General features: G+C 41.9%; 1 protein-coding gene across 1 annotated transcript; it reads left to right on the forward strand.

Annotated features, from left to right (window-relative positions):
• Positions 1-335: 335 nt before the first annotated feature.
• On the forward strand, positions 336-17699 carry LOC113033857 (uncharacterized). Its single transcript, XM_080308927.1, has 7 exons — positions 336-589; positions 1614-1661; positions 3206-3838; positions 10534-11505; positions 11736-12323; positions 12707-13915; positions 14016-17699. Exons 1-7 carry the CDS (start codon positions 586-588, stop codon positions 15596-15598), a joined length of 5037 nt encoding a protein of 1678 aa, XP_080165053.1. The 5' UTR covers positions 336-585; the 3' UTR covers positions 15599-17699.
• The last annotated feature ends 431 nt before the right edge of the window (positions 17700-18130 follow it).

Consider the following 18130-nt stretch of genomic DNA (forward strand, 5'->3'; position numbering starts at 1 on the left):
ATATATATATATATATATATATATATATATATATATATATATATATATATATATATATATATATATATATATTCCTATTTAAGATTTTCTTAAATAGTAGTGTGTACATATATTTATATATACATATATATATATTAGTCAGTTAACTGAAAATCTCTTTTTTTTTCTTTTACTACATCTTATTAATATTTTGCTCTTTACTATTTTTCTATTTATTTTTTATTTTATTTTTTTCTACTGTACCGTTCTGCTGCTGACTGTCTGCTGCTCGTCAAACACATTTCATTGCGATGTTGGACCTGTGCTAACTTGCATATGACAAATAAAACCGAAACTGATGTGAGACCTGTGCTGGACCCGTCCTCGCTGTGCTCCGCCTCTCGCGCAGCGGGACAGACTGAAGGGTTTCAGTTGTTTTTACGTTAAATTTCAAATCTGAGCAGAACAAATCATCTGATTAGAAACACGTTTAAAAGTAAAGCATTAAGAAGTTTCTGCATGAAGCGGCTGTGCTGACATCGATGGATCAACGCTGATCCGGTGACTCTAACACGTTAAAAGGATTATTTTGATCGATCCGGATCGATGGGTGAGTATCGGCTGATCACACTGTCAGCTGGTTTTTATCACAGAAACTGAGCAGGACGCAGTTTTCTGATGTTTCTTTTAATAAACTGACAGAAATGTAGAAACGTTCAGTTTTCAGGTAAAATCAGATTAACTCCAGCTGCTGAAGCGGAAACAGACGGAAGTGAACAGACCGACCGCACAAAGCTTTTTATTATCACTGTTTGATTTCAGAGCGATCCCAGTCTGACTCTGATGGTACTCAGTTAGATAACGTTAGTGTTTGTTTGTTTGTTTATTTGTTCGTGTTAACCGTCACATTCGTAATCATTGCTCATCCGCCATGTTGGATTTGGGCGGCCTTCAGCAGAGAGCTACACAAGTGTGTTTTTGCAGGAAGCTCCATGTTTAACGCTCGATGTCCTCGTGGATAAAACTACTTCCTTTTGTCCTTGTTCTAATCACTCATTTTATCTTTTTACGTTTTTCTCTGTTGTGGTTGAACTGAAACTGTTTTAAATGTGATGAGATTTGATCTTCTTAATTATCCCGTTTGCTCTTTGAGTTTCAATCTTCATTTATTTATTGTTCTTTCACTGACAGCATTTCTGGGAGTGTTTTTGTTTTAAACCTGGGCAGGTTTGACATTTCCGGGATGTTGTTGCTGATCGTCTCTGATCTGATATCTTTGAGGCTTTTTGTTGCCATGTTTCAATATTCCAGTTCATGTTTTATCATTTTCAATTTTATTTTTATACCATTAAATCACAACAACAGTTAATGTGCTTTATATTGTAAAGTAAAGAGTTTATCATCAGCACTCATCACACTCTTATATTATTAGTTACATTTAACAGATCATAAGTTTCAGTGCAACAGACGCTTGGATAAAAACATTCTCTTCCTGTATATTTGCTGCAACATTATATGTTGGAAACTGGTTTTTCCCACTTTCTCCTTCACTGTCAACAAAGAAATTTCATCACTGTGGGAATTTGACACAGTTTAGGTTTTTGTGTAACTCTTTTTTTCTTTTATATTCACAGAGGTGCCTCAGCAGCGAACAAGCAGCTATGGTCATATTCCCCCCAACAGTAAGTTAATCGTGACTCAAATATAAACTGTTTGGCCAAAAAAGTCACACTGTAATATTTCTTTGGACTAACTTTGATATGGTACATATTCATTGTGATATTATTTCTATTTCTATAACCTTATGCAGCATCACAGTATTATTTTCATCCACAGTTTAATAATAATAATAATGTATACTTTATTGATCCCCGTGGGAAAATTACTTTTTTTTTCTCTGTATTTGATCCATTCACTCAGTGAAGCAGTGGGCAGCCACTAAGCAGGCACTCAGGGAGCTGTGTGTAGGGACAGTACCTTGCTCAAGGGTGCCTCAGTGGATTTGAACCCCAGCCTTCCGATCACAGGGCGACCCCTCTACCTACTGAGCTATCCCTGCCCCAGTTGTGCATATCGCTGATGGGAAAGTCTAACAGCACCTCCCAAAGATTCTGTGTGGTTAATGTCTAGACTCTGGGGCCAATCCATGTGTGAAAATGTTTCATGATCCCTGATTTCACAATCTGAGTCAGAAAATATCCACTGATGGAAAAAAAACATGACAAACCAGTATATTCAGTCAGCTGTCATCTTTGTTTTGGATGACATAACACGACAGAATCTCAGGCACTGGTTTGGCTTTGAGTGGGTGACCATGTACCAAACGGCTGAGCGCAGCCGGCCTGGGTTCTTGTCCAACCCGTGGCCCTTTGCCGCATGTCTGCCCCTCTGTCTCTGTCCTTTCTTCATTGCATCTATCAAATAAAGCTGAAAAAGGCAAAAAAAAAAAAAAACTGTTTTAAAAAAAAAAAAACAACACTACAGAACCTGGACCTGACCAACTGGAGCAACTCCAGGTCACAACCTGATAACTAGACATGAAGGATGCATCTCTTTTCCAGTTTTTCTGCTCCCAATCAAACTGAAACATTTTCTGCAGATTAATTTCACTGATCACTGTTTTTCTTAGTTACACAGATGTTTAGTGCCAATTCCACGAGTTTCTTTCTATTGTGTGTTTGAATGTTAACTTATAAATTATTTTTTAATTGCCTCAAAGCACTGTTGATTTATATGGGTCTTTATGTTTCCATCTTTTATGTGAAGCACATGGAGTTTGCATGCAATGAATTATACTGTATACACATAGTTGGCATGACATTTTGCAGTGGAACCTGTTGGTTGAATCCAGGTGTGAGCTTGTTGTGGTCGGGCAGTGTCTGTTTCATTTGGAAATGACAAAACTGAAAAATGTTGTTGAACCTAAATTAAATCACATTTTTCATTCAAAACACAAATAATATTGCAGGGTTTCTTTCTCGAACTATCAAAACCGTTTTTTGGAAATAGCATGATGTATTTGTTGATGAATGACTGTTTTTTAACATTTGCAAATTAATGTATATTTTATGGGTATTAATGGTTTTCTGGAGAAGATTCCTCAAAATATTTATCATATGTTTCCTCTCTGATGATCAGCAAACATGATTTTAACACACTAAACATCTTAGAGTGACCCTGGCTCTGTTTTTGTTGACTCCCTGTTGTCGTTGTGTTTTGATGCCAGTGTCTGAGCTGAGGGTTGTCCTGCTGGGGAACAGCTGGTCTCAGAGGAGAGATGTGGGGAACTTCATACTGGGAGGGGCCGTGTTCAGCACTGAGGAACCAGACTGCTGTGTGAGGGTCAGCGGGCGGTGCAGGTGGAAAGAAATCGTTCTGATCAACACTCCAGATCTGCTGCATCCAAACATCTCTGAGGACAAATTGACAGAGTTGAGAGAAACCTGTGTGAGGCTCTCTGATCCTGGACCTCACGTGTTCCTGCTGGTTCTACAGCCTGAAGACTTCACTGAGGAGCAAAATCAGAAGCTACAAACAGTCCTGCGAGACTTTGGTGATCAGTCATTTCAACACTCGCTGGTCCTGATATCAACACCTACAGAGGAACAATTAGCTTACACAGAAAATTACAAGCAGCATCCAGCACTGAAGGACCTGGTCACCATGTGCAGATACAGATATTTAAAACAGAAAGATCTTGAACTTCAGGAACTGTTGACACGCTTCAGTCAGATTGTGAGAGAGAACAAGGAAAAGCATGTGAGCTGTGATTTATCTGAAACTGGAGCAGATGGTTCTCATCAAACCCTGAAACATCAGCTGTCAGTGCCTGCAAACATGGATCCTGCTCGAGCTGCTGGTGAGTTCAGGAAAACATTTTATTACTTTTAAATGTTTGTTGGGTCTCTCTGTACTCTGAGCTCTTCTGCTGGCAGGAGAAAAGGACAAAATATAAATAAGTTCAGTAAGTCCCATATTTAAAAACACTATAGAAATAAAAATAAATAAATTAATAACAACTAGGGACACAATGCCATGAAATCAGTACTTTTTAACGTGAAACTTTTAGTCACAGAAATGAAGAAAATGCCTCAACGTTCATGGTGGATTGAGCAAATGTGAGAAATTGTACCACACAGACAAATATCAGCATATTTTCCCATCCAATGGAACAAAATACTGGAGTTTCCAGATATTAGTCTAATAATTCAAACAGATTATGTTGTTTTTCTTGGGGAGGGGCGCTATGGTGGTGGACTGGTGGGCACAGCTGACTGGGTGAGGGACAAACTGAAAATGTCTGTAAACACCTCAGCGAGCTCTGAAGAGCAGACCCTAAAAGCACGGCTAGGGATGTTGTCAGGGCCAGCTGCTTCTCGGGGTTAGTCCTCAGAACCTTCCACACCTCAGTTGAAGCCACAGTGAGTGAAGAGCTCCGTGCTGCCTCTGCTGGTAGAATCCCTCTGAGTTGGTTGGTGTTGAGGTGTAGAACTTATTCAGCTCATCTGGTAGCGTGTTGGAGCTGACTGTGACCCTGCTGCTCCTCTGCTGGAAATCAGTAATTTGTTGAAGGCCCTGCCGCATGCGTCGGAAATCTGAGCTGTTGTAGTGTCCTTCCAGCTTCGGTCTGTATTGCCTCTTGGCTTCCCTGATGGATCTACGCAGGTCTTATTTGGCCTTTTTGTCCCCCACAGCGTCACCAGAGGCAAATGCAGTGGAGCGTGCATGTAGCATGGAAGGTACCTCAGAGTTCAACCATGGTTTCTGATTTGGATATGTTTGTAGTGCTTGGTGGGGACAATATTGTCAATGCATGTGCTGATGTAGCTGGTAACCACTGATGCATATTCCTCTAAATCCACAGAACTCTCCTCTCTTACGCCAGCAGTCTTAAACACACCCCAGTTTGTAACATCAAAGCAGTCCTGAAGCACCAAATCAGATCTCTTTGCTCCAAACTTTAGTAATTTTAGCGTGTGAATGTGTGTGTGAATGTGTGTGTGAATGGGTGGATGACTGAATGTAGTGACTAAGTAAAGCGCTATACAAATACAGGCCATTTACCATTTTGTTCGGGGCTCGTTTGAGGAGCTGCCTGTATGTTGGACAGAGGAACACAGAAATGTGGTCGGACTGTCCAGAGTGCGGGCGAGGCACTGCCTTGTTTGCGCCCCTTACATTGCTAGAGACGTGATATTCCCACATATTGATGGAACCTCATGAGCACAGTCCTGAGGTTGCAGTGATTAAAATCCCCGGCAACAACAAACACGGCGTCTGTGTGAGCGCTCTCGTGTTTGCTGATGTGTGTCTGTAACTGTATTGCCTAGTCTAGTGAGCTTCCCGTAGTCCAGGTTTCCGTAAAAATCAGAGCACAGCACTCTCTGATCTCATGTTGAGATGTTATCCTGGTTCACAGCTCATCCATCTTGTTTTCGAGAGAGCAGACGTTGGCTAACAAAAGGCTAGAGGTGGTCGTGTGGCTCTAGCCTTTAGTCTAACATGTAGCCCACCTCTCTTGCCACGCTTCTGTCTTGCATGCGCTGGTCGACGGCCACTCTGAGTAGTTGAGAATAATCTTTAAAAGTTGAAGGTCAGACATGAAGGTCAGATTGATAGGCATCTGAAAACTATTTGATATATGAAGCTAAAATTACACATCAATCATTGGCTCAGCCATGATACCTTCAGATCAGCTCATTTCAATATCAGTCCACGTCATCTGATTTCTCAGCCAATATCTTCAAATATACAGTGGGGCAAAAAAGTATTTAGTCAGCCACCGATTGTGCAAGTTCCCCCACTTAAAATGATGACAGAGGTCAGTAATTTGCACCAGAGGTACACTTCAACTGTGAGAGACAGAATGTGAAAAAAAAATCCATGAATCCACATGGTAGGATTTGTAAAGAATTTATTCGTAAATCAGGGTGGAAAATAAGTATTTGGTCAATAACAAAAATACAACTCAATACTTTGTAACATAACCTTTGTTGGCAATAACAGAGGTCAAACGTTTACTATAGGTCTTTACCAGGTTTGCACACACAGTAGCTGGTATTTTAGCCCATTCCTCCATGCAGATCTTCTCGAGAGCAGTGATGTTTTGGGGCTGTCGCCGAGCAACACGGACTTTCAACTCCCGCCACAGATTTTCTATGGGGTTGAGGTCTGGAGACTGGCTAGGCCACTCCAGGACTTTCAAATGCTTCTTACGGAGCCACTCCTTTGTTGCCCGGGCGGTGTGTTTTGGATCATTGTCATGTTGGAAGACCCAGCCTCGTTTCATCTTCAAAGTTCTCACTGATGGAAGGAGGTTTCGGCTCAAAATCTCACGATACATGGCCCCATTCATTCTGTCCTTAACACGGATCAGTCGTCCTGTCCCCTTGGCAGAAAAACAGCCCCATAGCATGATGTTTCCACCCCCATGCTTCACAGTAGGTATGGTGTTCTTGGGATGCAACTCAGTATTCTTCGTCCTCCAAACACGACGAGTTGAGTTTATACCAAAAAGTTCTACTTTGGTTTCATCTGACCACATGACATTCTCCCAATCCTCTGCTGTATCATCCATGTGCTCTCTGGCAAACTTCAGACGGGCCTGGACATGCACTGGCTTCAGCAGCGGAACACGTCTGGCACTGCGGGATTTGATTCCCTGCCGTTGTAGTGTGTTACTGATGGTGACCTTTGTTACTTTGGTCCCAGCTCTCTGCAGGTCATTCACCAGGTCCCCCCGTGTGGTTCTGGGATCTTTGCTCACCGTTCTCATGATCATTTTGACCCCACGGGATGAGATCTTGCGTGGAGCCACAGATCGAGGGAGATTATCAGTGGTCTTGTATGTCTTCCATTTTCTGATGATTGCTCCCACAGTTGATTTTTTCACACCAAGCTGCTTGCCTATTGTAGATTCACTCTTCCCAGTCTGGTGCAGGTCTACAGTACTTTTCCTGGTGTCCTTCGAAAGCTCTTTGGTCTTGGCCATGGCGGAGTTTGGAGTCTGACTGTTTGAGGCTGTGGACAGGTGTCTTTTATACAGATGATGAGTTCAAACAGGTGCCATTCATACAGGTAACGAGTGGGGGACAGAAAAGCGTCTTACAGAAGACGTTACAGGTCTGTGAGAGCCAGAGATTTTTCATGTTTGAGGTGACCAAATACTTATTTTCCACCCTGATTTACGGATAAATTCTTTACAAATCCTACCATGTGGATTCATGGATGTTTTTTCACATTCTGTCTCTCACAGTTGAAGTGTACCTCTGGTGCAAATTACTGACCTCTGTCATCATTTTAAGTGGGGGAACTTGCACAATTGGTGGCTGACTAAATACTTTTTTGCCCCACTGTTTACAAATAAAACCTTGATTCCAAAATAGTTGGAGCGCTGAGTGCAATGTAAATAAAAACTCAATACTAAACACTACAGATTACCACACAAAGATCACTACTCTCCTCAGTGACAACAATACCTACGAAGCCTTAAAGCGAGACCCCACAAGCAGCTACAAAAAGAAAGTTATAGCTTGCATTTCAAGACTTTGAAAAGGACAAAATTATTGACCTCCTCACATATCACCGCCTTTACCCAGGGGATGCCATACCCTGCATCTACGGACTTCCTAAAATCCACAAGGAAGCTGTCCCACTCAGACCCATAGTCAGTAGCATAAACTCAGCCACTTACAACATTGCTAAACACCTTGCTACCATCCCTGCTCCTCTCGTGGGAAACACCCCACACCACATCAAGAACTCCACCGACTTTACCGACAAGGTCCAGAAACTTACCCTGGATCCAGATGAAACCATGGTGTCCTTTGATGTAGTCTCTCTCTTCACTTGCATACCCACCACGGAGGCCGTGGAGACTGTCAGAAAACGACTACAAGAAGACAGCTCCTTGGAGGACCGGACCAACTTCACACCCGATCAGATCTGCACCCTGTTAGACCTCTGCCTCACCACTACATATTTCAAATACAACGAAGGCTTTTACAGACAAAAACATGGCTGTGCCATGGGCTCCCCCGTGTCACCTATTGTAGCCAACCTTTACATGGAGGAAGTGGAAAGGAAGGCTCTTGGCTCTTTCAAAGGAAGAGTACCCAGCCACTGGTACAGATTATGTGGACGACACCTGGGTCAAAATCAAGACACAAGAAGTGGAATCCTTCACTGCGCACATTAACGCTGTGGATAAAAACATCAAGTTCACCAGGGAAGACACAAAGGACAACTGTTTGCCTTTCCTGGACTGCGCTGTGCACAGTGAAGAGAACGGCAACCTCAACATCGAAGTTTACCGGAAGCCCACACACACGGACCAGTACCTCCTGTTCGACTCCCATCACCCTCTGGAACACAAACTTGGAGTAATTAGGACCCTACACCACCGGGCAGAACATGTTCCCTCTAAGCCTGAAGGAAAAAAGAAGGAACACACACATGTAAAGGAAGCACTCAAAACGTGCGGCTATCCAAAATGGGCGCTCTTAAAGTTAGCAAAGAGGCACAGAAAAGAAGACCAGACACCAGCGAGGGAGGATAAGAAGGACAGACGCAACAACATTGTCATCCCCTATGTAGCCGGTGTATCAGAGAAACTCAGGAGAGTTTTCTCCAAGCATGACATCCCGGTGCATTTCAGACCCAGCAACACGCTCAGACAAAAACTGGTTCACCCGAAAGATAAAACGCCCAAACACAGACTTAACAATGCGGTGTATGCTGTACAGTGCAGCGAGGAATGCCCAGACCTCTACATCGGAGAGACCAAACAGCCACTTCACAAGCGCATGGCACAACACAGAAGAGCCACCTCCACAGGACAAGACTCAGCAGTCCATCTGCATCTTAAGGATAAAGGACACTCTTTCGAGGATGCCAATGTTCACACTTTGGACAGAGAGGACAGATGGTTTGAAAGAGGAGTGAAAGAAGCCATCTATGTCCACTGTGAGCGACCATCTTTGAACAGAGGCGGGGCTTACGACACCAACTGTCTGCCATCTATAATCCAGTTTTGAGTTCCCTTCCCAGACGCCTTAACGCCCACTCACATCCTGGGCCATCTGACCTCAGGAATTCGCATGATAAGGTGGGGCCAGGTTTCACAATGAACTCACCCGAAACTCTGGCTGATTGTGACCCACACCCAGTTTCACACCTTGGCTCAGGCGATTAGAGGATCATCAGGGGGTCCTTTTGTCCCTCTGTGGGGGGTCACTCCCACTAGGTTTATATCTGGGACTCTCCACCATTTGACCTTAGAACTGAAGAAGCTTCTCGGATGAGAGGTAAAACGTCTTCAAGCAACTTAAAGAAGTCCAGACGCTTTTCTTTGCAAGCTCCTTTGACTACGATGACCTGGATGACTGAGAACCTTCACAGACAACTCAATACAGTGATTTACAGATTTCATAAACACATTTTATTTTCCATTATAAGGCATATATGTATATGCACCTCTGGCAGTTGTGCCAGAGGTGGACAAAAAAATATATATATATAATATATATATATATATATAGGACTTGTATAGGATCAGCGACCCCCCCCCCCCCCCCCCCCACTGCCATCAGGTCCCCTTCCATCCTTTGTTCTTTCTTTTAATCTTCCACTTATAACACATAGGATCCTACACTAACTTCTTGCAAACCGCTCTTCCATCCATCACTAATTTGGGTCCCTTTGTCAGTTTTATGGCCAAAGTGAGTCAGAAAGTCTGCAAACCAGCAGTTAACACTTGATCAGTTCGACAGGTGTGGGTGTGCATGCCAGACGTGAGCTGCTATCTATGCTGAGTAAGGGTTTTTCTCACCTCACCTGTGTCTGCTCCGGGGTCCACCTCACTCTCTCCACCCCGTCTGTCCCGCGGACTGTAACAGTTACTTATTGATCCTAATCATTACATTTTCATACAGTATTGATAAGCATGTGTTATACAAAAAGTGGTACAATATTTTTCATTAATATATAATGATAGATATATTTGACCTATATGCATCATGTGATTTAAACATGCAGGTTAAATGCTTAACACAGTGACTCCACTATATAAACACTGCACTGTAAGTGTGGACAGTATACATGAGTGTACAGTCAAGCCCATAATTATTTATACCCCTGACAAATTTTGACTTAAAGTTAATTTTCTTCAACCAGCAACTTTTTTTGTTCTGTTTTTTTTGTTTTGTTTTGTGTTGTTTTGACAGGAAATGAAACAGGAGTCTCCCAAAAGATAATATCACACAAACCACTTTGCAACCCACCTCCAGTAAAGTCACATGTGTTGTTATTAATACATCGTCCTTCTGTGCTGGGCTCTTGCTTCTGTTTCCCCCGAGTGTGAAATGATGGGGAGATCTGCAAACAGAAACAGACAGCGAAATTAAAATAAGTTCAGATGGAAAAATCAGTCTTGTGTGTCTTAAAAAGTGTTTTAATTACTGATTATTTATTTGATTATTGATATATTGAGATGTATCATGTTAAGACGCTGATGAGCGCATCACTAAACTCTTCTTATTCCTTGTTGTTTGGCAGCTCGTGGACTCAGGATTGTGCTGTTTGGGAAAAACGAGGAAGAAAAGACGACACTTGGAAACTTCATCACAAAGAAAAATTCTTTTCAGTTCAGAAATATTTCTCCAGCTAAACACTGTGAAGATGCTCGTGGAGCGTGGAAAGAAAAACCACTAACAGTGGTGAAAACTCCCGACATGTTCAGTCTGTCTGTGCAGGGAGTGAGAGAGGAGATGAAGAGCTGTGTGAGTCTCTGTCCTCCTGGACCAAACGTTCTGCTGCTGTTGATCAAACCTTCTGATTTCACTGAGGAGAACAGAAAAACTCTGAAGTTCATCCTGAGTTTGTTTGGAGAAGATTCCTTTAAACACTCGATGATCATCAGCACGTACAGACATCAGTGGAAAGAAACAAGCGCCTCTGTGAACAAGCTCCTTCAGGACTGTGATGGAAGACACTACAACATGTTTACCAATGAGCACAAAGTGTTAATGGAGAAGATTGAAGACATGCTGCAAGAAAACAAAGAAAGCTTCCTCATCCTCACTGCAGAGAAGACAAAGCAAGAAAAACAAGAGGACTGGGAGAGGAAAGAAAAAGAGTGGCAGGAAAATCAGTCCAGGGAAACTGAAAGAATACGTCAGGAGGAGGAAGAAAAGCAGAAAAAGCTCCAAGAAGAGTTTAAGCAGGAAAGAGAAAAATATGAAATAACAAGAAAAGAAAATCAAATCAATTCAAAACTGGTGCAACAGCATGAAGAAGAAATGCAGCAGAAAGAGGAAGCACACAGAAAAGAGTTTAACCTGTTACAGAAAAGCTGGAACCAGAAAGAAAAGGAACTAAAAGAAGAACTGATGAGAACACAAACACAACTGCAACAAGAAATTAATAAAAATAAAAAACAGAAAGATGAAATAGAAAACGAAAAACCTGAAGAAGAAAGAAAAGAACTCAATAAAACCATCCGACTTGTGCCCGACCGAAGAACAGACAGTGAGTTTGTCTCCAGTCAAGGTTGTCCTCTCCCTGAGCTGACATAATCTGGTTTGAGGAAAATTAGTAAAAATGTTCAAAAACCTGTTTGGGGAGACGAGCAGAATCATTTCAATCAATCATCACCGTACACTGAGACAGAAATTATTTTTTTTACTACAAAAATTAGTGACTAACATAAACATCACATAAATGTTTTAACACATGCACTCATTTTATTTTTTCCCCAGTGTCTGAGCTGAGGGTCGTTCTGCTGGGGAACAGCTGGTCTAAGAGGAGCTCAGTGGGCAACTTCATACTGGGAGTGACTGTGTTCAGCTCTGAGGATAAAGCAGACCTCTGTCTGAGAGTCAAAAGGGAGCTGAAGGGGAAAGAAATCGATCTCATCAACACTCCAGATCTGCTGTCGGCTAAAATCTCCCCAGAAGATCTGACGAAACAAGTTGAGGACTGTGCGAGACTCTCTGCTCCTGGACCTCATGTGTTTCTGCTGGTCCTCCAGCCTGCAGACTTCACTGAGGATCACAGACAGAGGCTACAAAGAGTCCTTGAACTCTTCGGTGATCCATCATTTGATCGTTCACTGGCTCTGATAATGCCCAAAGACAAGAGTTCACCTTCCATAGAAATGAATCTGCAGCATCCACAGTTAGGAGACATAATCAAGAAATGTAGAGAAAAATTGTTGTGGCAGAAGAACCTGGAACAAGAGCAGCTGTTAGCAGCCATAGATACAGTGGTGAAGAAGAGCATGAGGGAGGAAGTTTCCAGTGAGGAAACATCGGTTTCACTGCCAGTTCCTCGTGTCAAACGTTGTTGTAAGTACAGCTTTTTTTAGCTGGTACTTTTAAAACGTTTACATAAGTTTGACATTCTTGTTTGAAAGTCTTGAGTTTTAATTTCTTCTTCATACGAGTCACCTGAATCACACTTAGTCTGGCCCCTCAGCCTGAACCAGATTAAGGCTGTGACTGCCAGCTTCTCTCTAACCTAAACATGAGTAAATAAAAAGTCAGCTGATCTGAATAATCATTGAGACTGAACATGAGGAACATGCAGGTTTGTGGAATTCAAGGATTCAAAGCTCAAATGCAAAACTGAGGGGCCCGGTCATTAACAGTTCACACTGTGTAATGAATGTGGTAAAAAATGATGTCTGTATGAAGGTTATTAACCAGTTTAAGTTTTCAATATATTGCAGCACGTGAACTCAGGATAATGCTGTTTGGAAAAAGTGAGAACAAGAAATCAGCCCTGGAAAAGCTCCTCGTTGGGAAAAAAGAGTCTGAAGGTTTTGAAGGAAAGCAATCTGGTGCTGCCTCTGGAGAGAGGAACAGGAAACCTCCCACAGTTGTAAAAACTCCCGACATCTTCAGTCTGCCTGTGGAAGTGCTGTTTAAAGAGATGAAGAGCTGTGTGAGTCTCTGTCCTCCTGGACCAAACGTTCTGCTGCTGTTAGTCAAACCTTCTGATTTCACTGAGGAGAACAGACAGACTCTGAATTTGGTCCTGAGCTTGTTTGGTCAAGATGCTTTTAATCACTCCATCGTCATCCGAACGCATAACGAGGAAGGGAATAACTCAGTGGACAAACTCATTGAAGAATCCAAACAAAGGCAGCAGTTCATTAACTTTGACAGGAAAGACTCCTTGTCAGATTCCTCAGAGTTGATGGCAGAAATGAATGAGATAGTGACTAAAAACTGGGGAAAATATCTAACGTTAAAAGAAGAGGCTAAACCCAATCTGAAGTCCAGTCTGAACCTGGTTCTGTGTGGGAGTGGATCATCAGGGAAGATGTCAGCAGCCAAGGCCATTTTAGGTCAGACTGAGCTTCATTCAGCCTCCAACTCATCAGAGTGTGTTAAACATCAGGGAGAGGTGTGTGGACGTTGGGTTTCCCTGGTGGAGCTGCCTGCCTTGTATGGAAAACCTCAGGAGGCAGTGATGGAGGAATCACTCAGGTGTATCTCCCTCTGTGATCCTGAGGGTGTCCATGCCTTCATCCTGGTCCTACCTGTGGCTCCCCTCACTGATGAAGACAAGAGAGAGTTAGAGACCATCCAGGATGCATTCAGCTCTCGAGTCAATGACTTCACCATGATTCTGTTCACTGTGGACTCAGATCCTACACATCCAGCTGCTGAAAATATATTAAGTATAGACAAAGACATCCAGAAGCTTCTTCAGCCGTTCAGACAAAGACATGTGGTTTTCAACATCAAAGACAAACAGCAGATTACAAAGATGTTTGAGGTTGTGGACAAAATTAGTGATGCCACAAACAAACCACACTGTTATACAAAGACAACATTTCTACATGCACAGATGGAGAAAGTCTTACAACAAGATAAATCCATACAGATGCAACATGATGAACTTGAGAAGCTGAAGACGAACATGATGACTTGTAAGTAGTTTAGATTTTAATATTTTTCTGTGTTCAGTGACCCAAAGAGTTTTAATCCAGCAGTATACAAGTTTTAACTCTGATTGTTTTCATGTTTTAGGTGATGAAGTTGAAGGAAAAGACTCAGATTGTCTCAGGATTGTGCTGATTGGAAAGACCGGCTGTGGAAAGAGCTCTACAGGAAACACCATTTTAGGAAGAGACGAGTTTAAAGTTGAATACAGTCAAATATCAGTCACACAATATTGTAAGAAGGCAGAGGGTGAGGTGGACGGTCGTCCTGTTGTTGTGGTCGACACTCCTGGTCTGTTTGACACAGCTCTGTCAAATGAAGAAGTTCAAGAAGAGCTGGTGAAATGTATCAGCCAGCTGGCTCCAGGACCACATGTCTTCTTGGTGGTGATACAGGTCGGTAGATTCACAGCAGAGGAGAGAGAAACGATCAGGCTCACTAAAAAATTCTTTGGGAAGAACTCAAAAAAGTTCACCATCGTTCTTTTCACCAGAGGAGACGATCTGGAGCGTCAGGGAGAGTCTATTGATGATTACATCAAGAACAAATGTCATGATTCCTTTAAGAAGCTGATCTCTGACTGTGGAGGAAGATACCATGTGTTCAATAACTCTGACAAACAAAACTGCACACAAGTCAGTGAGCTGATAGCAAAGATTGACACCATGGTGAAGAACAATGGAGGAAGCTTCTACACCAATGAGATGCTGCAAGAGGCTGAAGCTGCGATAAGGAAGGAGATGCTGAGGATTTTAAAGGAGAAGGAAGAAGAGATGCAGAAGGAAAAGGAAGAGATTGAAAGAAAACATAAGCAAGAAATGAAAGCAATGAAAATAAGAATGGCAGAAGAGAGAGAAAAATCAGAAAAGGAGGGAAAACAGAAAGCTGAAGAACTCGAGGAAATGATGAACAAAATTAAGGAAGAACAAGAGAAGAAAAAAAAAGAAGAAGAAATGAGAGAAAAGGAGGAAAAGGAAAAGAACACTGGAGAAGAAAGATATCGACAACAATTAACAATTCAAGAAGTACTTGAAAAGTTAGACAGACAAATTCAGTTGGAAAAAGAGGCAAAGGAAAGTGTCGACAGACATCTGGAAGAGACCAGAGAAGAGATGCAACGAAAACAAGAAGCCTGGGAGAAAGAACAAAGAGAAGAGCGAGAGAAACAAAGACAAGAAGATGAAAAGAGACGACAGGAGGAGGAAGAAAGAATAGACAAACTGCTGGAAAGTTACAAACAAGAAAAAATAAAATATGAAAACAACAAATTACAAGAGGAACAAATAAGAAGAGAAATGGAAATAACAGAGAACAATCATCAGAAAACACTGGAGGACCTAAAGAAGAGCTGTGAAAGAAAAGCCAGACAGAAAGCAGAAGAGTTCAACGAATCCCAAAAGAAACACATGGATGAATTAAATGCTCAGCGGGAAGAACACGTGAAGGAAATGAACGACTTAGTCAAACGTGTGACCAAGAAGAGCGAAAACCTGAGAAAGATCAAACATCTAGTGGAAAAACATGAAAAACAAATGAGGAACGCAAAAACTGAGGAGGACAAGGACGAACTACAGGAAGAACATGAACAACAATTAAGTGAATTGATGCAAAAAATCTTAAGTAAGGAGGTCAGTGACGCGTCAGCTGCAGCATTTTATGACGAGAAATGAATGATTTCAGTTGTTTTTCTTTCATTTGTACTGGGAAAAAACGTTAAAGAAGCACCGATTTGTTGTTCTGCACGTTTTACATGTTTGGGATTTCCTCGCAACAGCAAATAATTCTGATGCGTCTAACCTGCCTTAAATGTTTTATCATAAAGAAAGACGACACACATTTGGTGATCAGGTACCTTTATTCTTGTCTTTTTTTTGAAGTTATGGCTCAAAGAGTTTTTCCTGGGCTGAGCTCTTTAAGTACCAGGATGTTCATTTAAGTTGTGTTAGTTTTGCTCTGTACTGGACTGTAAGTTGAATCAGTCATTCTAGTCTTTTCTGATTTGTTGTTTTCTGTAATGATTGGTAAAAATCTGGATATGTGTGATTTGATTTCTTGTATTTTCTTGAGAGTAACTGTTTTCATGGTGTTTATAATTTTTGGTTGTGTTTTGTACATTTTATGTAACCAAGTTTTATTATAAAATCACTGATTTTTTTTTTTTAAATAGACAGATATATGACTATAAAGTTTAGATCAGGGGTCGGCAACCCTGGGCACACGTGCCAGCTGTGGCACACGTAGGGTTAACTGATGGCACGACCATAGCTGGACTGGCCATCGGTGGGCCGATTATTTTATTTTATTTTTTTCTTGTAACAGCATAAACAATGAGAGGTGGTGGATTGGCCAGATGAAGGGAGATGTGTAAAAATAACTCAGTTGTTTGGTGGTGGCTGTGGCGGAGCTTCCACAGAGGTCAGCAGGTGGATGAGGGAAGGGGAGGCAGGAGGAGCAGAGACCCGAGGCGGTGAACTGAACTTCAGGTAAGAAGTTATGACCTGCAGTCTAACTGGGTCAGATATAAACCAAGTTTAGGTGGAGTTTATTTTCGTTGTGCTGACTTTTTACAGTCAGTTACAATAACTCGTACTGCGTGCTAGCTAGCATGACGGAGTTTTTATACAGCTGGGTGGTGCTATGTTACTGATGTTGAACTTTATTTAATTCATAAGGTTAGTAGTAGAGTTTCCAACCGTCCTGTAAAAAGATGGAATCGTCTCGTATTCAGAGAAAATATTACGCGTTTCGTGTTGAGGTGAAAAGTAACACAGTTTGTCCTGGACTTCAGCTACATTGAAAAAGACACAAAGCTGGAGTTATTCTGTGTTTACGCTGCACAGCTGCCTCTTCTTCTCTTATTCTCTCCCCTCTCTCTCCTGTTGCTACTTCAATCATTCTCTCTTGTTTGTTTATCGCCCACTTTGCACCAGAAAGAGGAAACCAGTGGATGTCGCACTAAACAACAGCAGCACGTTTGATCAGCTGTTGTTAGAGTTTATTTAATATTAATTTCTACTATCAGCTGATGTTTGCTGGAGCCACAGCTGTAAAGCTGCTGGTCATGATGGTTTGGATATGTGGTGAGAGGGAAACATGAAGATGAAACCAGGAGATGTCCTTACTGAATCATCAGAGCTGTGATGGAGAAACAGGTTTACCTTTTAGGTGACATGGATGAGTGGAAGTTATGAACTGTTTCTGAGAGATAAATAACACCAGGATCCTTTTCTAAGTAGCTGACAGCTGGTAACTGTGCAGGGGCGGGTCTAGCAAAGTGTTGCCAGGGGGGCAGGCAGGGCATTAACAGGGAGAGGGGGGCACAAAGAAATACTTTTCTTTCTGTCAATAGGAAAATTGTACTTAGTAGTCAGTATGATATAAGTTTGCATATGGTAGAATACTGCATGTAATCATTTGTGTGTAGAAGTATATAGTTGGTGGCATATTGAAAGAATGTCTCATCCTAGGAGGTCAGTGACATTCCAGGGTGTTCTGGCTTCACCCCACATCCTAGGAGCATGGGAGAGGGCGTAGCTTGTCTTATTGTTTTACGGTAGGATTAACGTAGCTATATCTGTCTTAGTCTAAGTGCTTTTTGTTTAGATGAACTGCTGGACTTCGAGACCAGCAGGTTTCGGGAAGTCATTTATGGGGACACACACACACGCACACCTCCTGTATAGAACAAACGCTCACTGAAGCATATAAATAAAGACCAGGGCAGTCCTCAGGGCGAGTCTCAGTTCTGGAGGCTGCCCTTGCTAGCAAGAAGTTCTGTGTGTTTCTCTTCTCTGAGTCTTTACTGAAGAAGTGTTTTAGAGTATATCTCTTAACATTTTCTTATTGTCATTTAAAATGTCTCACTTTTATTAAATAATTATCTGAATCTTACACCTAAAGTTTTAATCTGATGTAAAATGTATAGAAATGACACATATACCAACAAGACAGTACATCACTGTCACAGCAGCGTTTGTTTTCATTCAAAGGCTTTATGGCTTTAATACCTGGTGGGCCGGTCTGTAGTGAAAATGCCCCGGCTGAATTCTTTTGTCCCAGTCCAGCTCTGGGCACGACACGCAGTGTATTAATCTGAGAAGGTGCATTAAAAACACATCGCAAATCAGCTCACATAGACACATTAGTTGTGCCGCTTCTTGATGATGGTATCTTAGCTAACAACCCAACTACCAGATTCAACT

The sequence above is a fragment of the Astatotilapia calliptera genome, chromosome 12 (assembly GCF_964374335.1).
Source record: "Astatotilapia calliptera chromosome 12, fAstCal68.1, whole genome shotgun sequence".
In the NCBI taxonomy this organism is placed as follows: Eukaryota; Metazoa; Chordata; class Actinopteri; order Cichliformes; family Cichlidae; genus Astatotilapia; species Astatotilapia calliptera.